General features: G+C 40.1%; 1 protein-coding gene across 1 annotated transcript in view; it reads left to right on the forward strand.

Moving 5' to 3' along the window:
- Positions 1-22,715, forward strand: part of LOC132402025 (testicular spindle-associated protein SHCBP1L-like) — a 91,627-nt gene that overhangs the window by 61,642 nt on the left and 7,270 nt on the right. The window contains exons 8-9 of the mRNA XM_059984488.1: positions 10,887-11,137; positions 19,050-19,172. Coding sequence (XP_059840471.1) covers positions 10,887-11,137; positions 19,050-19,172 — 374 coding nt within the window. The remainder of the gene's footprint in view (positions 1-10,886; positions 11,138-19,049; positions 19,173-22,715) is intronic.

Genomic DNA, 22,715 nt, shown 5'->3' on the forward strand with positions numbered 1-22,715 from the left:
CTAGATGTGCAGGGGGCAGGGATCCAGATCCAGAGGGTTGGTCAGAAGGAGCATGGGGTTAAATGTGTAGAAGGTTTGGGTGATCTTGAGAAGGTCATCAAAATTCAGGGTGCAATTAGCCCGATGGAAGTTCAAGGAGCTGGGTTAGGTACAGTAGACAGTGTTTTAAGCAAAGAGAGGAGGAATGGGCTAAGAATTCTATACTTGAATGCGCGTAGTGTCAGAAATAAGACAGATGAGCTTGAAGCTCAGATGAAAATGGGGAACTACGATATTGTTGGGATAACGGAGACATGGCTGCAAGGGGATCAGGCCTGGGAATTGAGTGTACTAGGGTATACGTGCTATCGTAGAGACAGAAATATGGGAAGAGGGGGTGGGGTGGCCCTGTTGGTGAGGAATGAGATTCAGTCTTAGCAAGAGGTGACTTGGGAACAGGGGAAGTAGAGTCTGTGTGGATTGAGCTGAGGAACAGTAAGGGTAAAAAGACCCTAATGGGTGTTGTGTACAGGCCCCCAAACAGTAGCGTGGATATTGGGTACAAGTTGATTAGGGAGTTAACATTGGCATGTGCTAAAGGTAATGTAGTCGTTATGGGAGATTTCAACATGCAGGTGAACTGGGAGAATCAGGTAGGTGCTGGACCCCAGGATAGGGAGGTTGTGGAGTGTCTGAGGGATGTGTTTTTGGAACAGCTTGTGCTTGAGCCAACCAGGAACGAGGCTATTTTGGACTTGGTGATGTGTAATGAACAGGAATTGATAAGTGATCTTGAAGTAAAGGAGCCATTAGGAAGTAGTGATCATAACATGATAAGTTTTTATCTACAATTTGAGAGGGCTAAGGGCAGATCAGAGGTGTCAGTGTTGCAATTAAATAAAGGAGACTACAGAGCCATGAGGGAAGAGCTGGCCAAAGTTAAATGGGCGGATGCCCTGGCAGGAAAGACAGTGGATCAGCACTGGCAGATATTCTTGGGGATAATACAAAAGATGCAAAAGCAGTTCATTCCAATGAGAAGGAAGGATTCAAAGAGGGGGAAGGGGCCACAGTGGTTGACAAAGGAAGTCAGAGATTGTATAGCATTAAAGAAAAAGAAGTATGACAGGGCTAAGATGAGTGGGAATACAGATGATTGGGAAAGTTTTAAGGAACAGCAGATCTTACCTGATTTTTTCTCTCCGTATTGCTTTTTTAGTTATGAGCTCAGTCTAGCCTGGAATATAAAAGGGGATAGCAAAAGCTTTTTTAACTATGTGAAGAGAAAGAAAATAGTTAAGAACAATGTTGGGCCCTTGAAGAATGAATTGGGAGAAATTGTTATGGGAAACAGGGAAATGGCAACAGAATTTAATGCGTACTTTAGATCTGTCTTCACCAGGGAGGACACAAGCAATCTCCCAGATGTATGGATGGGCCAGGGTCATAAGATGTCAGAGGAATTGAGACAGATTGACATTAGGAAAGAAACTGTGATGAGTAGACTGGTAGGACTGAAGGCTAATAAATCCCCGGGTCCAGATGGTCTGCATCCGAGGGTTCTAAAAGAGGTGGCTCAGGAAATTGCAGATGCATTGGTAATCATTTTCCAATGTTCCTTAGATTCAGGATCAGTTCCTGAAGATTGGAGAGTGGCTAATGTTATCCCACTTTTCAAGAAGGGAGGGAAGGAGAAAACGGAGAACTATCGCCCTGTTAGCCTAACGTCAGTCGTGGGGACGATGCTTGAGTCCATTATTAAGGACGAAATAGTGGCACATCTTGATGGCAGTAATAGGATTAGGCCGAGCCAGCATGGATTTACCAAGGGCAAATCATGCTTAACTAATCTGTTGGAGTTTTTTGAGGGTGTAACAAGGATGTTAGACGAGGGTAAGCCAGTGGATGTTGTGTACCTAGATTTTCAGAAGGCATTCGATAAGGTGTCACATAGGAGATTGGTGAGTAAAATCAGAGCTCATGGCATTGGGGGCAGGGTTTCAACATGGATAGAAAACTGGTTGGCAGATAGAAAGCAAAGGGTAGCAGTGAATGGGTGTTTCTCGGACTGGCTGGGGTACCACGGGGCTCTGTATTGGGACCACAGCTCTTTACGATTTATGTCAATGATTTAGATGAGGGCATTGAAAACTATATCAGCAAGTTTGCTGACAACACTAAACTGGGTGGCAGTGTGACATGCGAAGAGGACGTTAGGAGAATACAGGAAGACTTGGATAGGCTGAGTGAGTGGGCGGATACTTGGCAGATGTCATTCAATGTGAATAAATGTGAAGTTATCCACTTTGGAAGCAGGAACAAGAGGGCAGAGTATTGTCTGAACGGTGTCGAGTTAGGTAAGGGAGAAATGCAAAGAGACCTAGGAGTCCTGGTTCACCAGTCAATGAAGGTGAATGAGCAAGTGCAACAGGCAGTGAAGAGGGCAAATGGAATGTTGGCCTTTGTTACAAGGGGAATTAAATACAAGAGCAAGGATGTCCTTTTGCATTTGTACAGGGCCCTGGTGAGACCACACCTGGAATATTGTGTACAGTTTTGGTCTCCAGGTTTAAGGAAGGACATTCTGGCAATTGAGGAAGTGCAGCGTAGATTCACTAGGTTGATTCCTGGGATGGCAGGGCTGTCTTACGCAGAGAGATTGGAGAGATTGGGCTTGTACACGCTGGAATTGAGGAGATTGAGAGGGGATCTGATTGAAACGTTTAAGATAATTAAAGGATTTGATAGGATTGAGGCAGGAAATATGTTCCAGATGTTGGGAGAGTCCAGTACCAGAGGGCATGGATTGAGAATAAGAGGTCAGTTATTTAAAACAGAGTTGAGGAAGAGCTTCTTCTCCCAGAGAGTTGTGGAGGTGTGGAATGCACTGCCTCGGAAGACGGTGGAAGCCAATTCTCTGGATGCTTTCAAGAAGGAGCTAGATAGATAGATATCTGATGGATAGGGGAATCAAGGGATATGGGGACAAGGCAGAGACTGGGTATTGATAGTGAATGATCAGCCATGATCTCAGAATGGCGGTGCAGACTCGAGGGGCCGAATGGTCCACTTCTGCACCAATTGTCTATTGTCTATTGAAAGAAGAAGTTGTAAGAGTTGGTGTTCCATGTCCTGTGGTTGACCAAGAATATGTTATGAGAGTTTAATTTTTTTAATTAATTTATGTTTCTACAATGCGACGAAACAAAAAACAATAAAAAAGAGGTTTATACAGTGCAAAACAAACATATCAAATGTACAGTTCATAACAATTAAGAAAAAGCACCCATAGTAGAATCGTATAAAGTTAGTTAACACTCCACCCTCCCACTACCCAACTCAAAGCCAACCTTACGATATATAAAAAAGTTAATCAGAACTTTTATCACCACAGAGATGTATTGATAAAAAAAGATATATTGCCTACTACCTGAACTATAATATGTTCACATCAAAAAAGAACCGTAAATCTTAACCGTAAGGAGTTGGAAGTAAGGGATTTAAATGCAAAATTTAAAAAAGGGATTTTAATTTTTGATACCTTCAGTGTGAAACTATCACAAATATAGTCAGTGGCCAATTTATCAAGTACCTCCTGTGCAGCCACTGAGTGTACATCAGGATTAGAATCAGATTTACTATCACTGGTGTGTGATTGATACATATATAATGTTGTTTTGCAGTAGCAGTACATTCAATATATAATAGTAAAAACTGTAAAGTCCAGTAAGAAGTATATCTAAAAAAAATAAGTAAGTAGTGCAAAAAGAGAGGAGAAAGAAGTGATGTAGTGTTCATGGTTCATAGTGTTCATTCAGAAATCTGATGGCAGAACTGAAGATGCAGTTCCTGAATGTTGAATGCATGTTTTCAGTTTCCTGTACCACCTCCTTGATGATAGCAATAAGAAAGGGGCATGTGCTGGGTGCTGTATGTCCTTAATGATTGATGCTGCTTTTTTGAAGCATCGCCTTTTGAAAATATCCTTGAAGCTGGTGAGGCTAGTGTCCATGATGGAGCTGGCTGAGTTTACAAGTTCTGCAGCTTTTTCTGATCCTCTGTAGTTGCCATTCCATACTGGAGATCTATGCAACCAGTTAGAATGCTCTCCACAGTACATCTGTATAAACTTGCAAAAGTTTTTAGTAAGTTACCAAGTCTCCTCAAAGTCCTCATAAAATATAGCCACTGCTGTGCCTTCTTTGTAATTGCATCAATATGTCAGGCCCAAGATACATCTTCAGAAATGTTGGCACACAGGAACTTGAAACTGCTCATCCTTTCCAATGAGGAGGTAAGTTTGTTTATTTAAAAAAAAAGCAATATATACAAAATATGTACAGGAATAAGAACAATTCTAAATTCCACCATTCTGTTTAGATTCCAAATCTTGGATATCAAATGAAAACCAAATTCCTTTTCAGTTAGAATAGTGAAATTCATTAGAATAATCTTATGTTATTCCATTTTCTCTAACTAATTAGATCTAGTGTTATTCCCTATTTAAAGGTTTACAGACTAACAATTGCCTTTCTATTTATCCCTAGTTAGTTGGAAAACCTAATTGAATTCTAATTAATTATTATGGTTAACTTTACACGGGGTCATTGATAAGTTTGTGGCCTAAGGAAGAAGGAGTTAATTTTAGAAAAAGTAGCACATTTATTTTTCAACATAGTTCCCTCCTACATTTACACACTTAGTCTAGTGGTCGTGGAGCATACGGATCTTGGACCTCCAAGAAAGTGTCCACAGATGGGTGATTGATAAATTTGTTGCCTAAGGTAGGCCGAGATGAGTTATACAGCTCTAGTTACATGCACATGCAGTTCAACTCTTTAAGTGATTAGGCGGAAAGTTTGACGTTAATAACTCATCTCCTTCTGCCTTAGGCCACGAACCTATCAATCACCCCTGATGAGATATTAACTTCAAACTTTCTGCATAATCACTGAGTTGAACTGCATGTGAATGTAAAGAGAGCTGTATAACTCACCTTTTTCCACCTTGGGCCACAAACGTATCAATCGCCCCTGTTGTGGACACTTTCTGGAGGTCCAAGATCCGTATGCTCCATGACCACTAGACTAAGTGCGTAAATGTAAGATGGGGACTATGTTGAAAATAAATGTGCTATGTTTTCTGAAATTGACTCCTTCTATTTAGGCCACGATCTTATCAATCACCCCTCGTAGTTTCAATACAAGTCAGTATGTCTACAAGTTCATATTCAGATCCTTGTATATCCAACTGTATTAAATCCTCTACATCATTAAGCATTTCATTCCCATGCTGGTTCTTCAATCTTGGGTGACTTGCCATCTTGTTTTTTGGTTCATTGGATGAAATAGTTGGTCATCCATGGAAAGTCGATTCACAATGCTCACACAAACAAAACCTGACTTGTATACAACAAGGTTCTTATACACATTCTACTTTCTATTTCAAAATAACTTAATATCACATTGCCATTTACACAGACATTGAGTTGGGGTTCATTATAAGAGGATGATCTGACGTGATGACGAAATTATGTGAAGTTCTTTTACCACATTTTTGTGTTCAGTGTTTGAAATATAATAAAAATGCCTCTCACCATTCTATTTGCAAAAACCTACATTAGTGACCATGATACTATAAAATGATTCCAGAGTTACTGAAAATGTCGGCCAATGCAGTCACTTTAAAACTGCTGGAGTTTTGGGAGCAAAATGATATTGCTTGGTTTGTATGTACAAGCAGAGACCCAATACACGCGCATGAAATCGCTGTTGACAACACCAGATTTTACTGCATGTTAGTGTTGCTCAGCAGTTCCACAGCATCGGGAGTGGTGAGTGTACTAGAGCACCCACCTGAACAAGATGTAATACGGATTGTTGAAAACACACTTTTTGCAGGCTTTTGGACATTCAGAGTCTGAGCACATGGGACTTTGTCCTGGCTAAAATGGCTAAACCTCTGCTCAATGCAGATTTCCTGTATGCCCAAGGACTGTTAGTCAATCTTGTTGACTTGTGAATGTCAAGGACTTCAGGTTGTTACTCTACTTCCCCAATGCGTTCCCCACAATGACTGTCAAGCGCATGCATCTCCGTGTGTGAGTTTACTTGACTGTTGGGCGAATTCCCAAACCTTATCAAGCCCATATTCTCCACTACATTCACAAAGCAATGGGATCAAGCATCACATTTCTGCAACTGGCCCACCAGTTCATAACAATGGACGTTGACTGGATCCACAAAAGCTGGCAACCACAAAGGCTGAGTTTGCCAACATGGAAAGACTTGGCATTGTATGCTGGTCAAGTAGCCCCTGGACTTGACCCCCCGTATGATCCCCAAGTCCACTGGTGTTTGCCACCCATGTGGCAATTACCGATGTCTTAATAAGATCATTGACCTTTCTAAATGCAAGTTTAGGTTGTCAGTCATTGACTTTTTTGGCCTTCACATCTCTGCAAAAGGTGCAAAACCCCTCCCATCAAAAGACTTTGCATTTATGGACTCACAAGCAAGAGAAAAATCTGCAGATGCTGGAAATCTGAGCAATACACACAAAATGCTGGAGGAATTCAGCAGGCCAGGTAGCATCTATGGAAAAGAGTACAGTCGATGTTTCAGCCCAAAACATCAACTGTACTTTTTCCATAGATGCTGCCTGGTCTGCTGAGTTCCTCCAGCATTTTGTGTCTGTTGCTATTATGGACTTCCCACCACTCTGCACTACTAAAAAATCTACAGGATTTTTAGGTGGTGAATTCCTATCACTGCTTCATTCTGCAAGCTTCTGAACTTGTGCTTCTCCTATATTGTGTGCTTAAAGGCAGTACCCCTAATCAAGTGTTTGATAAACCAGTGGATATGACCAGGGCATCTGATGATAATAAACGAGCTCTTTCCAACACAACTGTACTGAAGCACCTGCTCCCCAACGCACTCATAGTCATTAACACTGATGCTGTGGGTGCTGTGCATGAACAGTCGGAGGTATATGGCAGCCATTCGTCTTCTTCAGCCGGCAGCTCTGCCCCCCTAAAGGGAATACAGCATGTTTGACCATGAGCTTCTTAGTCTCTACTTGGCTGTCCGCCATTTTCATTTTCTTCTAGAGAATTGCCATTTCACTGTGTTTGTACATCAGTTCAGAACTGATATACAACATATTAAGGGGCAAAATAATGCTGTGGCTGATTTGCCTCTCAAGGCTAGCCGTTGAGGCCATACACATAGGGAATGACTATGCCAGCATGGCAGCTGAACAAGCTACTGATCCAGAGGTCCAAGTTTACAGAACAGCAGTCAAGTGCCTGCGGTTAGTTGACATTAAGTTCAGAGAAGCTAGGGTTTCTCTCCTGTGCAATGTCTCAACTGTAGTGCCCGCAAGCTGGAGATGGACTGTTGATCAGAGTTGATTCCAGCTATGACCAACTTCTCAAAACACTTCATCACAGTAAATGGGCAATTCTCCCTGCTCTTTTAGACCACTGGTATGATCGTTGCTCTTTTGAAGCAGGTGGGAATCTCCAGCTGCAGCAATGGGAGTTTGAAGATGTCCTTGAATACTTCTGCCAGCTGATTGGCACAGGTTTTCAGAGCCCTACAGGTACACATCTTGCAAGGGTTCACCTTCTTGAAAAATTTCTGACATCATCATTTGAGACAGTGATCACAGGGTCACTCCTGTGAATTCGCACAGGTGTAGTTTTATTCTCCCTTACAAAGCATGCATAAAAGGCCTTGAGTTCATCTAGAAGTGAAGCATCACAGCCATTCATGATGCTAGGTTTTGCTTTGTTGGAATTAAAGGCCTGCAAACCCTGCCAGAGCTGAAAGGGTTCCAATTCTCTCTCTAACCTTAATTGGAATTGTTTTTTCACTCTTAAAATATAGCCTTCCATCAGTCATATCTGGACTTCTTGTATAATTATTGATCACTGCTCTTGAATGCTACAGACCTAGCCCTCAACAGATTACGATCTCGTGGTTCATCCATGTCTTCTGGTTTTGGCGTGTCCGGTATGGTCTCAAAGGCGTACATTCATCCACACAGGTCTTAATGATGTTGGTGATAACTGTGGCGTATTCAATCAGATTCAAAGATGATATAGTCCAGTTCACCAACTCAAAGCTGAACTGTGGGTGCTTCTAAACTTCTTTTGACCATACCATCTTGGTCCTCACCACTGGTGCTGCTGTCTTCAGTTTCTGCCTTTTCATCGGGAGTCAAAGTACAACAAGGTGATCAGACTTTCCAAGTATGGGTATGGTATGGCAGGGAAAGTTTTTGTGATGGTGGCATAAAGTGGTCAAATGTGTTGGTTCTTCTAGTTCCACAGGTGGTATGTTGGTTGTAGTTGCTTAGAGACTTCTTCAAGCTGGCTTAGTTGAAATCCCCTGCAATGATAGGGAAAGCATCAGGGTGCACCACTTCATGCCTGCTGATTATGATGCTCAGTTCTTGCAGTGCCTGCAGGATGTTGACCTAAGGTGGAATGTACACCGCTACCAAGATGATGATGGAAATCTTGTTCTGAGGTCTTCAATTTGATTTCCCAAAGACTAGGTATTTGCCAGCAGGATAGTCAGGAGTAAGAATCTGAAGCCTCTGCATTTCAATTGCCCCATGAGATTGGCACAGCATCCCCACTGCACTCATGCTGTACGGGGTCTGCAAATTTTGAGTACTGATAGATTTTTTAAATGTCTTAAAGGTATACTGCTTACTGAAGTACCCATGGCTGTTACTGTGGATTTCAGCTGTGGTAATCCTAAATAGGAATATTTGATGAATCCCATTAGAGCTGCATGCAGAGCGTCACTACTTATCACGCCATTTTAAATAAGAAATAATGCTCATGGTCTTTTGCTGCTGTCGCCCATCCACATCAAATTCCAATGTGTTGTGTATTTAGAGATGCTCTTCAGCACACCACTGTTGTAACATGTGGTTATTTAAATTACTGTTGCATTCCTGTCAGCTTGAACTAGGCTGGCAATTCTCCTCTGTCCTCTCAGTAACAAAACCATTTTCACACACTGAATTTCTGCTCACTGGATGCTTTTTGTTCTTCACACCATTCCCTGTATACTCTAGAGACTGTGTGTGGGAAAATCCCAGAATATCAGCTGTTTATCAGTTACTCAAACCATGCCATGGCACCAGCAGTTATTCCATTGTCAAAGTCAGCTAGATCATATTTCTTCCCCCATTCTGATGTTTGGACTGAATAGAAACTGAACCTCTTGACCATTTCTGCAAGCTTATATGCATTGAGTTGCTGCTGTATGATTGACTGATTAGATATTTGTATTAACGAGTAGGTGTACTCATTAATGCAAATAATGTGGCCACTGGGTTTATGTTCACGTTCCCTTCTTTTCCACCACCCAGAAAGACTGTTCCTCACTGGAGACTTCTGTGCAACTGTTGAAAAATTTTAAGGCCTTGAATCAAGAACTCATTGCCATAGATTATGAAAATTAAAGTTGCTTGTAACTCAAGGCATATATCAACTTCTATACACAGCACTGCTTAATGTTATTTCTGTGATGTGGAGGAAGGAGCATTGACCCATGCAAAAACTGAAGATGCTGGAAGCAGTCATCAGGCCAGGCTACATCTGTACAAAGAAATAGTATTGTTTCATAATTGAAGCTCCTGTATCATAACTATGAAAGAAGAACTTAAGTTACTTAAGTTTCAGAGAGGCTGGAGGAAGAATGCTTAGAATAGAGAATATCTCTGATGAGCTCAAGGTTACTGTGGGGACAGATTTAACTAGTTCGGTGAATGAGGGAAGTTAGAAAGAACATGAGAGCTGCAAAATGTAGACCTACTGGAAAGACCCATCAGATTAGTGTTCAATATGGAGATGATTTTGTGCAATAGGTTTTTCAAAAGTCAGAAATGAGGCATAAATCTTATGGCTACAGCTATTTTAATAGATGTTTATCATAGTACAGGTCAGACAGAATCAGCTTGAAGCAGCAGTAACACAAAGTAAATTCAGGTATGAAAGACATGAAAAAACTAGCTGTTAGTAGCAGCAAGGAACAGCAAAGAAAAAGTAAACAGAACTAAGGCAAGTAACAAAAAAGGACTGAAGACCTTGTGTCCTCTCTTCATACTGCAAACAAGTTGAAACTGGTTAAATAAAAGAATTTTCTCTGATAAGAACAGTCTGTGGAACGACCAGTCTCAATTTACTCTGCTTTGATATCTCAGACTCCTAGAGAAACTACAGAACCAACTGTACAACATATAGTATTACTGAAAATCTAATGAAATAGTACAGACGAACAGCTAATTATACAAACATACAAATAAGCACAAAGAAAGTTAAACTATGAGAAAAGTAACAATTTAAATAGCAATCTAGTCTCTAATACAACATCAGTGAATTCTGATGAAGAAAGAAAAAGAGGGAACACCACAAATGATTAATCTACAGCAGAACTAGCCAGTGCTGATATAGAGAAAGTAAGTTATCAGAGATTATAGAATTAGACTCATGTATTGACCTAAATGTTTTCTTTACTCAAATATTGTTTAACTTGTTGACTAAAGTGAAGTAATTTTTCATTTATAGCAATAAAATTAGTATTAAATTTCTAAGTTTAACAACTGTTTTTGATCTTATTGTATAATTCGAAGAGCTACTTATTGAAAATTGTATAACTACATCTGGTTTTCAAATTATTCATACTTGGCTCTATGGTGAGCAGTAAATGAGTCTTTTTCAAATGATATGAATTGGTCTTCCTTAGAATGTTTCATTAGCAGCAAGACCAAAATTGATAGAATTTATTTATAAAAATATTTTAACTTTGTTATATCAAAACTGATCAAAAATATTGCAATGTTTAAACTTAAATTCAGGCCAAAAATTTTTGTTTTACTGACAGGGGCTGGAAGTCGAGAAGAGGTCATAATCTTTTCAGATCCTACACAAGACAATTTTGTGGCGTCTAAGTCCCAAAACATTAGCTTAATTCACCTTACATTAGTACAGAGGGGAACTACTGACGGCATTGTGGTAGTAGAATCAGGTCACATGATACTTGAAGACTGTCTTTTGAAATGCGAAGGCACTGGTGTTTGTGTTCTCACAGGAGCAGCTTTAACCATGAAAAACTGTGAATTGACCGGAGCTCAGGTTAGTGTATTCTATTGACGGTATTTAACTTTATATAGGATTTATATAGAAATATTTAACTTTATGTGGGATTTTGTATTGCATTATCAGTGGGATTTAGAATAGCAAAATTACAAAGAAATAGATAGCTGCAAGAAGAATAAGGTTGTGTTGGTAAGTGATTTTAACTTTCCATATGTTGACTGGGACTTGCATACTGTTAAAGGACTGAATTGGGATAGAGTGTCAAATATGTTCATGAAAGCTTTCTTATATAGAGATATTCCAACTAGACAGAGTGCAATACTGGATCTATTAGAGAACAAAACAGAGCAGGTGACAGAAGTGTGTATAGGGGAACAACTTGGTTCTAGGGAACATAATTCCATTATAGCTTCAAGATAATTAGAAGAAAATAGGACTGGGCCCAGGGTTGAGATTCTAAATTGGAGAAAGGCCAATTTTGATGGTTTCAGAAAGAACATGCAAGGTGTGGATTAGGATAGGTTGTTTTCTGGCAAAGGGATTCTTAGTAATTGAGAGGCTTTCCATAGTAAAATATTGAGAGTACTGAGCTTGTATGCTCCTGTTAGAATAAAAAAGGCCAAGAAGCTTAGGGAACCTTGGCTTTTGAGGGATGTTGAGGCCCTGGTTAAGAAAAAGAAGTAAAGCAGGTATAGGCAGCAAGGAACAAAAGAGGTGCTTTAAGGATAAGAAATGCATGATAACACGAGGGGAATTCAGGAGGGCTTCAAGAAGGCATGAGGTTTTCCTGGCAGACTAAGTAAAGGAGAATACCAAAGGCTTCTACAGATGTATAAGAGCAAAGGGATACCAAAGGATAAAATTGCTTAGGAAACTACAATGGAGAAATAAAACTACTTAAAGATCAGCATTGTCATCTGTGTGGAGCTGAAAGAGATGGGGGAGATGCTAAATGGAGTTTTTGCATCTGTATTTCCTCAGGAGATAGACACGGAGTCTATAGAATTGAGGCAAAACAGTAGTGAGGTTGTGGACCATGGCTGGATTACAGAGGAGGAGATGCTTGCTGTCTTGAGGCAAATTAGGGTGGACATATCCACAGGGCCTGACAAAGTATCCCCTCACACCTTGTGGAAGGCTAGTGCAGAAATTGCAGAGCTATTTAAAACACCTTTAGGTACAGGAGGATGAGTGGCTAGCTAATGCTGTTCTGTAGTTCAAGAATGGTTCTAAGAATAAGCCACAAAATTATAGGTCAATGAGCCTAATGTCAGTAGGGGTAAATTATTAGAAGGTATTTTGAGAGACAGGATATATAAATATTTGGATAGTCAGGTCCTGATTAGAGGTAGTCAACATAGCTTTGTGCACGGTAGAGCACGTCTAACTAATTTTACAGAGTTTTTTGAGAATTACCAGGAACATTGATGAAGGAAAATCAGTGGAAATAGTCTACGTTGACTTTAGTAAGGCCTTTGATAAGGTCCTGAGTGAGAAGTTGGTCTAGAAGGTTTAGTCATTTGGCATTCAGGGTGAAGTAGTAAATTGGATTTGACATTGGTTTAGCAGGAGAAGACAGAGTGGTAGTAGATAGCTGCCACTCAGACTTGAAGGCCTGTTATCAGTGGTATGCAGCAGGAATCAAAGCAGGGTCCATTATGTTTGGACCTTTATAGTCCATTATGATCTGCAAATTTGTGGGTGAAACCAAGTTTGGGGTCGTAGTGAACCATGAGGAAGGCTATCAAAGCTTATAGCCAGATATGGAACAGCTGAAAAAAATATTCCAAAGTTACCAAGGAGTGCAGTAGAACAAAGGAATCTGGGAATATAGATCCATAATTCCTCAAAAATGGCACCACAAGTTAATAGTATCGTAAAGAGAGCTTTTACCATATTGACTTCTATAAATCAGAGACTTGAGAACAGGAGTTAAGATGTGATGTTGAAGTTGTATAAGACAATGGTGAGACCATATTTGTATTGTGTGCAGTTCTGGATTCCTAACTATTGGAAAGATATCAATAAGATTAAAACTGTACAAAGAAAGTTTACAAGCATGCTGCTGGGACCTAAGAGAAAGAGGAGAGATTTGAAAGAGATACAGTATACAAAATTATGAGGGGTATAGATAGGGCAAATGCAAGCAGGCTTTTACAACTGAGGATGGATGAGACTAAAACTAAAGGTCATAAGTTAAGGGTGAAAAGTGAAATATTTAAGGGGACTCTGAAGGGCAACTTCTTCACTTAGAGGATGAACACTGTACAAAATTATCCTGGTGGGGAGGTTTGCTAAGGCTACTGGGGAGAGTTTAAACTAGAATTGTTGGGGGGTGGGAACCAAACTGAAGAGACTGGGGAAGGTGAGGTTGGCTCACAAATAGAGAAAGCTTGTAGACAGTGCGAGAGGGAGGAGAGGCAGGTGATAGAAAAGGGATGCGCTCAGACCAAAGGTTTGAGATGTGTCTATTTTAACACAAGGAGTGTTGTGAACAAAGCAGATGAGCTTAGAGCGTGGATCAGTACTTGGAGCAATGATGTAGTAGCCATTACAGAGACTTGGATGGCTCAGGGACAAGAATGGTTACTTCAAGTGCCGGGTTTTAGATGTTCCAGAAAGGACAGGGAGGGAGGCAAAAGAGGTGAGAGCGTGGCACTGTTGATCAGAAATAGTGTCACAGCTGCAGAAAAGGTGAACGCCATGGAGGGATTGTCTACGGAGTCTCTGTGGGTGGAGGTTAGGAACTTTACTGGGTCAATAACTTTACTGGGTGTTTTTTTTAATAGGTCACTCAATAGTAACAGGGATATTGAGGAGCCGGTAGGGAAACAGAACCTGGAAAGGTGTAATAATAACAGAGTTGTCGTGATGGGAGATTTTAATTTCCCAAGTGTCAATTGGCATCTCCCTAGAGCAGGGGTGTCAAACTCATTTTAGGTTACGGGCCGGATTGGGCAAAATGCAGCTTCATGCGGGCCGGATCAGTCGGGTGCGTGCGAACGCAGCTTTCATTGCCTCCGTTTTATCAGCCTGTTCTCATGTGTCTCAGTCTCTGCTATAACTACAAAGTGTTTCACTTCACAAATTCCGTTTCTTATGAAGAATATTTTTATGATTGGTATTAACTTACAATCATAGGCTTCTTATCGCCGGGCCATTAATAATTAAAATAATAGATCTATCTAAAATGATCTCGCGGGCTGGATATAATTGTACGCCGGGCCGGATATGGCCCGCGGGCCTTGAGTTTGACACCTATGTCCTAGAGCAAAGGGTTTAGATGGGGTGGAGTTTGTTAGGTGTGTGCAGGAAGGTTTCTTGACACAATATGTAGATAAGCCAACAAGAGGAGAGGCTGTACTTGATTTGGTATTGGGAAATGAATCCGGTCAGGTGTCAGATCTCTCAGTGGGAGAGCATTTTGGAGATAGTGTTCATAATTCTATCTCCTTTACAATAGCATTGGAGAGAGATAGTAACAGTCAAGTTAGAAAAGCGTTTAATTGGAGTAAGAGGAATTATGAGGCTATCAGGCAGGAAGCTTAAATTGGAAACAGTTGTTCTCAGGATAAAGTACGGAAGAAATGTGGCAAATGTTCAGGGAAAATTTGTGTGGCTTCTGCATGGGTACGTTCCAATGAGACAGGGAAGTTATGGTAGGGTGCAGGAACCATGGTGTACAAAGGCTGCACTAAGTCTAGTCACAAAGAAAAGCTTACAAAAGGTTCAGAGAGCTAGGTAATGTTAGAGATCTAGAAGATTATAAGGCTAGCAGGAAGGAGCTTAAGAAGATGATTAGAAGAGCCAGAAGAAGACCTTGGTGGGCAGGATTAAGGAAAATCCCAAGGCATTCTACAAGTATGTAAAGAGCAAGAGGATAAGAACTGAAAGAATAGGACCTATCAAGTGTGACAGTGGGAAAGTGTGCATGAAACCAGGGGAAATAGCAGAGGTACTTAATGAATACTGTATTTTACTTCAGTATTTACTATGGAAAAGGATCTCGGTGATAGTAGTGATGACTTGCAGCAGACTGAAAAGCTTGAGCATGTAGATATTAAGAAAGAGGATGTGCTGGATCTTTTGGAAAGCATCATGTTGAATAAGTTGCCAGGACCGGATGAGATGTACCCCAGGCTACTGTGGGAGGCAGGGAGGAGATTGCTGAGCCTGTGGCGATGATCTTTGCATCATCAATGGGGACAGGAGAGGTTCTGGAGGATTGGAGAGTTGCAGATGTTGCTCCATTATTCAAGAAAGGGTGTAGAGATAACTCAGGAAATTACAGACCAGTGAGTCTTACTTCAGTAGTTGGTAAGTTGATGGAGAAGATCCTGAGAGGCAGGATTTATGAACATTTGGAGAGGCATAATATGATTAGGAATACTCAGCATGGTTTTGTGAAAGGCAAGTCATGTCTTACGAGCCTGATCGAATTTATGAGGATGTGACTAAACACATTGATGAAGGTAGAGCAGTAGATGTAATGTATATGGATTTCAGCAAGGCATTTGATAAGGTACCCCATGCAAGGCTTATTGAGAAAGTAAGGAGGCATGGGATCCAAGGTAACATTGCTTTGTGGACCCAGAACTGGCTTGCCCACAGAAGGCAAAGTATGGTTGTAGACAGGTCATATTCTGCATGGAGGTCGGTGCCCAGTGGTATGCCTCAGGGATCTGTTCCAGGACCCCTACTCTTCGTGATTTTTACTAATGACCTGGATGAAGAAGTAGAGGGATGGGTTAGTAAATTCGCTGATGACACTAAGGTTGGGGGTGTTATGGATAGTGTGGACATCTGTCAGAGGCTACAGCGGGACATTGATAGGATGCAAAACTGGGCTGAGAAGTGGCATTAGGAGTTCAACCCAGATAAGTTTTAGGTGGTTCATTTTGGTAGGTCAAATATGATGACAGAATATAGTATTAATGATAAGACTCTTTGCAGTGTGCAGGATCAAAGGGATCTTGGGGTCTGAGTCCATAGGACACTCATAGCTGCTGTGCAGGTTGACTCTTTGGTTAAGAAAGCATACAGTGCATGGGCCTTCATCAATCATGGGATTGAGTTTAGGAGCTGAGAGATAATGTTGCAGCTATGTAGGACCCTGGTCAGACACCACTTGGGAGTACTGTGCTTGGTTCTGATCGTCTCACTACAGTAAGGATGTGGAAACAATAGAAAGGGTGCAGAGGAGACTTACAAGGATGTTGCCTGCATTGGGGTGCATGCCTTATGAGAATAGATTGAATGAACTTGGCCTTTTTTTCTTGAGGCAACAGAGGATGAGAGGTGACCTGATAGAGGTGTATAAGATGATGAGAGGCATTGATCGTGTGGATAGTCAGAGGCTTTTTTCCAGGGCTGAAATGGCTAGCATGAGAGGACACAGGTTTAAGGTGCTTGGAAGTAGGTACAGAGGAGATGTCAGGGATAAGGTTTTTTTACACAGAACATGGTGATTGCGTGGCATGGGCTGCTGGCAATGGTGGTGGAGGCAGATACGATAGGGTCTCTTAAGAGAGTCCTGGTCAGGTACATGGAGCTTAGAAAAATAGAGTACTTTGGATAACACTTGGTAATTTCTAATATAAGGACATGTTCGGCACAGTTTTGTGGGCCGAAGGGCCTGTATTGTGCTGTAGGGTTTTCTATGTTTCAATGTTTTAAACAGAGTCATTGTGTAGTAAGACAGCTAGCAAGGGGAGGCTTATGAATGAGCAAAATTGCAGTCTTTGGGATGAATTGCAATGTAATAGGGGCAAAATCATAAAAGGTGATGAATACAGGACTGAAGGTGTTATATTTGAATGCATGCAGTATATGGAATAAGTTAGAATAACTGGTAGCACAGTTACAGATTGGCACTTATGACGTTGTGAGCCTCATTGAATTGTGGCTGAAAGAAGATAATAGCTGGGAGCTAAACATCCAAGGATACACATTGTATTGAAAGGACAGGCAGGTAGGCAGAGGGGATGGGTTTGCTTCTGTTGGTTAATAAAAATGAAATCAAATCATTAGAAAGATATGACATGGGATCGTAAGATGTAGAATCATTGTGGATAGAACTAAGGAACTGCAAGGGTAAAAAAAACCCCGATGAGAGTAACTAAACACTGACCTCCAAACAATAGCAAAGATATGATCTACCTATTACAATGGAAAATAGAAAATGCATCTCAAAAAGGCAATGTTACAGTAGTTACGGGGGATTTCAATATGCAGGTAGACTGGGAAAATCAGATTGGTGCTGGAACCCACAGGAGAATTTGTAGAATGTCTATGATATAACTTTTTTGAGCAGCTCATGGTTGAGCCAACTAGGGGATCAGCTATTCTTGATTTGGTGTTGTGCAATGAACTAGAATTGATTAGAGAGCTTAAGGAAAAGGAACCCTTAGGAGGCAGTGATCATAATATGATAGAATTCATTCTGCAATTTGAAGAGAAAAAAAAAGTATCAGTTTTAAAGTGGAGTAGAGGGAATCACAGAGACATGAGAGTGGAGCTGATCAAAATTGTTCAGAAAGGGACACCAGCAGGGATAATGGCAGAGCAGCAATGACTGGAGTTTCTGGGACCAATTTGGAAGGCACAGGATAGATATGTTCTAAAGAAGAATTATCCTAAAGGCAGGATGACACAACCGTGGCTAACAAGAAGTCAAAGCCAACATAAAAACCGAAGACAGGACATATAATGTAGCAAAAAGTAGTGGAAAGTTGGAGGACTGAAGCTTTTAAAGTTAACTACAAAAGGCATAATTAGAAAAAGATGGAATACAAAGGTAAGCTAGCCAATAGTATTAAAGAGGTTATCAAAAATTTCTAAAGATATATAAAGTGTAAAGAAGTGGCGAGTCAATATTGGACCTCTGGAAAATAATGCTAGAGAAGTAGTAATGGGGGACAAGGAAATGGCAGATGAACTGAATAAGTATTTTGCATCAGTCTTCACTGTGGAAGACAATAGCCAGATGCCAGAAGTTCAAGAGTGTCAGGAGGCAGAGGTGAGTGAAGTTGCCATTACTAGGGAGAAGGTGCTTAGATATTAAAAGGTCTGAGGGTAGAAAAGTCACCTAGACCAAATGGTCCTCGCCCCAGGGTTCTGAAAGAGGTGGCTGAAGAGATTTTGAAGGGGTTAGTAATTATCTTGCAAGAATCAATAATTTCTGGCATGGTTCTAGAGAAATAGAAAGTTACAAATGTCACTCCACTCTTCAGGAAAGGTGAGAGGCAGAAGAAAGGCTTATCATATGAGGACCATTTGATAGCTTTGGGTCTGTACTTACTGGAATTCAGATGAATGAGTGGGATGTCACTGAAACGTATCGAATGTTCAAAGGCCTTGACAAAATGGATGTGGAGATGTTTCCTGTCATGGGAGAGTCTAAAACCAGCCTCAGAATAGAAGGGCGTCCTTTTAGAATAGAGGTGAGGAATTTCTTTAGCCAGAGAGTGGTGAATCTGTAGAACTCATTGTTGCTACAAGTGGCTGTGGAGGTTAAGTCATTGGGTATATTTAAGGCAGAGGTTAATAGATTCTTGATTAGTCAGGGCACAAAGGAATACGGGGAAAAGGCAGGCAGCAGATGGCAGCTGAGAGGAAACTAGATCAGCTATGATGGAATGGTGGAATAGGCTCAAAGGGCTAATTGACCCAATTCTGATCATATATCTTATAGTCCTATCCATGGTCAGGCCATTGTGACAATGGAAAAGGGGACACAAATGGCATGTAAGTAGGTATTCTTTTATTGAGTGCCTTTTCCATTATTGAAATGTGATTGTTCAGCTTAATTGATTTAATAGCATTTCATTTCAATTCAATTTTCCACAGAATTTGATATTTTAATTATCAAGAGGTTTAAGTAAGCACAAAAATATTAAATCCAGAACTGAATATATTGAAGTTGAACTTTGAACCATTATTTTTACAGGGTCCAGGAGTGGAGCTATATCCAGGAAGTGTTGCCGATTTAGAAGGAAATGATATACACAAATGCAGTAATGTTAAAAGTTCTGATGCCCTCAAGAGCATGTTGGGTGGAATTAAGATGAAGGTAAGATAAATATAATTTTCATTAATACCTACTAACACAAATATTTTTAAAGAATATTTTAATTCTAGAGAGGTGATTACATTGGAAACAATTCAGCAATGGAGACATTGAACTATTTGCTGTTAAAGTGTAATTATATTAGATTTTGTGCTACAAAAGGCCATTGTTTTTGTTAAATAATCTACTAAAACATGAACATTGCAAGTACAGTGTTCTGTTTTAAATCATTAAACTAGATTTTAGCCATTATTTGGTAATATGTTAAGGTGTAATTTTTGACCTCTCACATAATGTTTTCTTATTTCCCCACAATCTTTAAGTTGTTGGCTGCTGCTTAATAATTATCATGGGCCTTTGGAGAGAACACCAGTGAACTCAATCCCATTCTCAGTTCATGACACCATAAAACAGTATGCAGGTCATTAAACAGCAATAAGGAATTAGAGCCTTGGCTGTTTTGTAACCCTCTCGAGTTCAGAATGCCCAATTACTGGTTAAAATTACATAGTACTATGTAAAATTACCAGAAATCGGGGCTGAAACCTGGGACCATGAAGGTACCACGGCAACTATAACCATGCACTTGGCTTGGAGCTGAAATTCATATATAAAATAAAAAATTTCTGAGTTTGTGTATCCAGTAGTAAAGCATATCACCTTGGGTGTGTATATGCCAGAACTGTATACATCACACTTAAGTTTCCAGTATATCTCACTAAAGCTATTAATTCATAACCAACTGACATATACCAGTATTTATACCCTGAATAAGCCCAGATTTCTTCGTCTAACCTATTGGCATGTTGTTTGATTCGATTCTTTATGTAGTTATTTAGAATTCTCTTAAAGGCATCCATGCAGTTAGCCTCAACTGCTTCTCATTATTTACATTTCACATTTAACAATGTGAAATATCTGGATAAAGATATTTCTCAAGTCCTAACTATTTGGCCTAACTTGTGGAAGACTAAGTAAAGATCAAATCATTTTCAAATTTTAGATTTGCAGCACAAACTCAGATGAAAACACTTCATATAATGTTGCTTATTATGAGATTATACATAGATTATAGCCAGGCAGGTGGATGAGACAGTTGTATGAAGGGCTCGGCTAATGATTTCAGTTGGGCAGCCAACTGATACCTCTAATGGGTATACACTGTAAAAGTCCTGACACTTGGCTTGGTAGTCATGTTTAAATCAAAAAGAGCAGGAGATAATTATTATTCTTTGTACCAAGGTTGGAATTCATTCTTCCCAACATGAAAGTTATTGGTAAATTCAGTGGCTTACTTGCAGACAAATATTCTCCATTGTTTTCTGGCCAGTATTTCAAATTCCAAACTATTCCAAAGATTTAAGTTCTAGTTTTACTCCTGAAAATGTTGTTTTTCTTTGCCATTTTAACAATATGGGTTATAACATATTGAATTGAGAATCTGTTGCCAGAAGCCAGACATTATACACACAAAATAGCGGAAGGTAATTGTATATTGGTACATTGGTACCAATATGTACCAAGAGATTTGGCTGCTCTTCCTCACTGTCTTAAATGCTGTGGACATGATCAGAGACGTCCCTGACACTGGCCCCTGGGAGGCAACATACCATCAAGGTGTTCCATTCACATCTACAGAATCTCCTGTCTTTTCCTGACAATTGAGTCCCCTATCACTATCACTCCCCTCTTCTCCGTCTTTACCTTCTGCACCATGGACCCATGCTCAGTGCCAGCAACCTGGTCCCTGTGGCATTCCCCTGGGAGGTCATCTCCCACAACAGTATCGAAAACTGTAAACTTATTTTTGAGAATGACCAAAGGGGTGCTACTGCCTATTCACATTTTCATTTCTCCTGACAGTCACCCAGATACTTGCCTCCTGCAACATCAGGGTGACTACACTTCCCTGTAACTCAGATCATCGTCTCACTCTCGGGTATAAGCTGAAATCAACATACACATAGTCAACCCCTATGTGTATGGCCTCAATGGCTGGCTCTGAGAGGCAGTCAGCCATGGGATTATATTTCCCCTTGATACGTTGTAATACCAGTTGAGGTTACAGTTACATTATCCTGCACTATAAAGGATCTAAATTGATCTTCACCAACCTTAACATATTTATACGAGTCATTTTGGTGTTTTTATGTTACCTGCAAGTTTATTCTCATAATACATTTGCCTTCCTTTTTAATTTGTTTATTCTTTGCTGAATTGCCCCTAATCCTCGTTTACTGCTTTTCCTGTCAATTTCATATATCACCCCTTTGTTTCTAATAATATCCTTAATTCCCTTCTTAACCCATAAATATGCCCTCTTTTGTGACTTAGCTCTGTGCATTCTGAAATGTACTTCAGATAAAACATTTAAAATATTGCATATAGCCATTTCACATTGATCCATTTAATAAAGTTCCTATCTTGTGCATCATGGCTTTGTCATTTCCTTTGTTCAGATTCAGGATTCTCAATTCCAATTCAGTGATTTCACACACTCTTAATATATTGTGATTATTTTTTCCCCAGAGGTACCACGGAGCTAGATTGTTAATTATTTATTCTTCATTGCACATTCATTCAGCTAGAATTCATTTTTCTTGTTATTTGTGCCCTTAATGTATTGGCCTAAATAATGCAAATAGTTCAGAAATTTCTCTTCCACAGTATCATTGACAATTTGTTTTGACAAATATGTACGCAGATTAGTCACCCAAAATGATATTGAACACTTGCTAGTTGCATTTCTAATTATTTAGGCCCCTACATCAACATGAGACTTGTAGACAATCCCCACCCAGAATGATTCCACATCTTGATGTTGATAGGCAACATCTTCATCCACTATGATACTGATTTCCCACTTTACTGAAATGTCACCCCATCCCATCCTGCCTTTCCTTCTTAAATAATAACCTGGAACTTCCATTCTTCATTCCCTGTAGCTACATCTCCAAAAGAGTAACACTATCAAAGCTATTTAAATTTAGTTAATTCATCTTATTTAGAGACAATGCCTTCCCACTTGCCCTTTTAACAATAACATTTATTTTGTGGCTCTATTTGCCTCCTGCTCTTCTACTTTTACCTTATTTTTGTTTTCCCATCTAATCTTCCTGCTCAAATTCCATGCCTCCCTGCCATTCAAATTTAAACCATCTTGAACAACACTAGCAAACACTACTGTCCTAACAGTGCTTGCAGGACACTGGTCCCAGGATAGCTTAGGACCAGTTTGAATTGACCCCATCTCCCAGAAGCAGTCCTAACATAAGGAATCCAAATCTCCTTCTCCCCCCCATTACATTATATCTCAAGTCATATCAATAGGATTTTTCTCCATACTTCTAAATTGCACTTGACACTGGGAGTAATCTTGAGAATAATACCTATAGATAAAGCTTGTCTAGCAATAATTATGTTTAAGCATTGCACAGGGCATGTTTGAGAATCTCATTTACTGAATGGGAAGCAGCTAGATCAGAATCAAGTTTATTGAAAGACCTTTGGTGGCTGTGGCTTCTGCTGAGTACCCAATACTATCTT

Source organism: Hypanus sabinus, chromosome 11, assembly GCF_030144855.1.
Source record: "Hypanus sabinus isolate sHypSab1 chromosome 11, sHypSab1.hap1, whole genome shotgun sequence".
In the NCBI taxonomy this organism is placed as follows: Eukaryota; Metazoa; Chordata; class Chondrichthyes; order Myliobatiformes; family Dasyatidae; genus Hypanus; species Hypanus sabinus.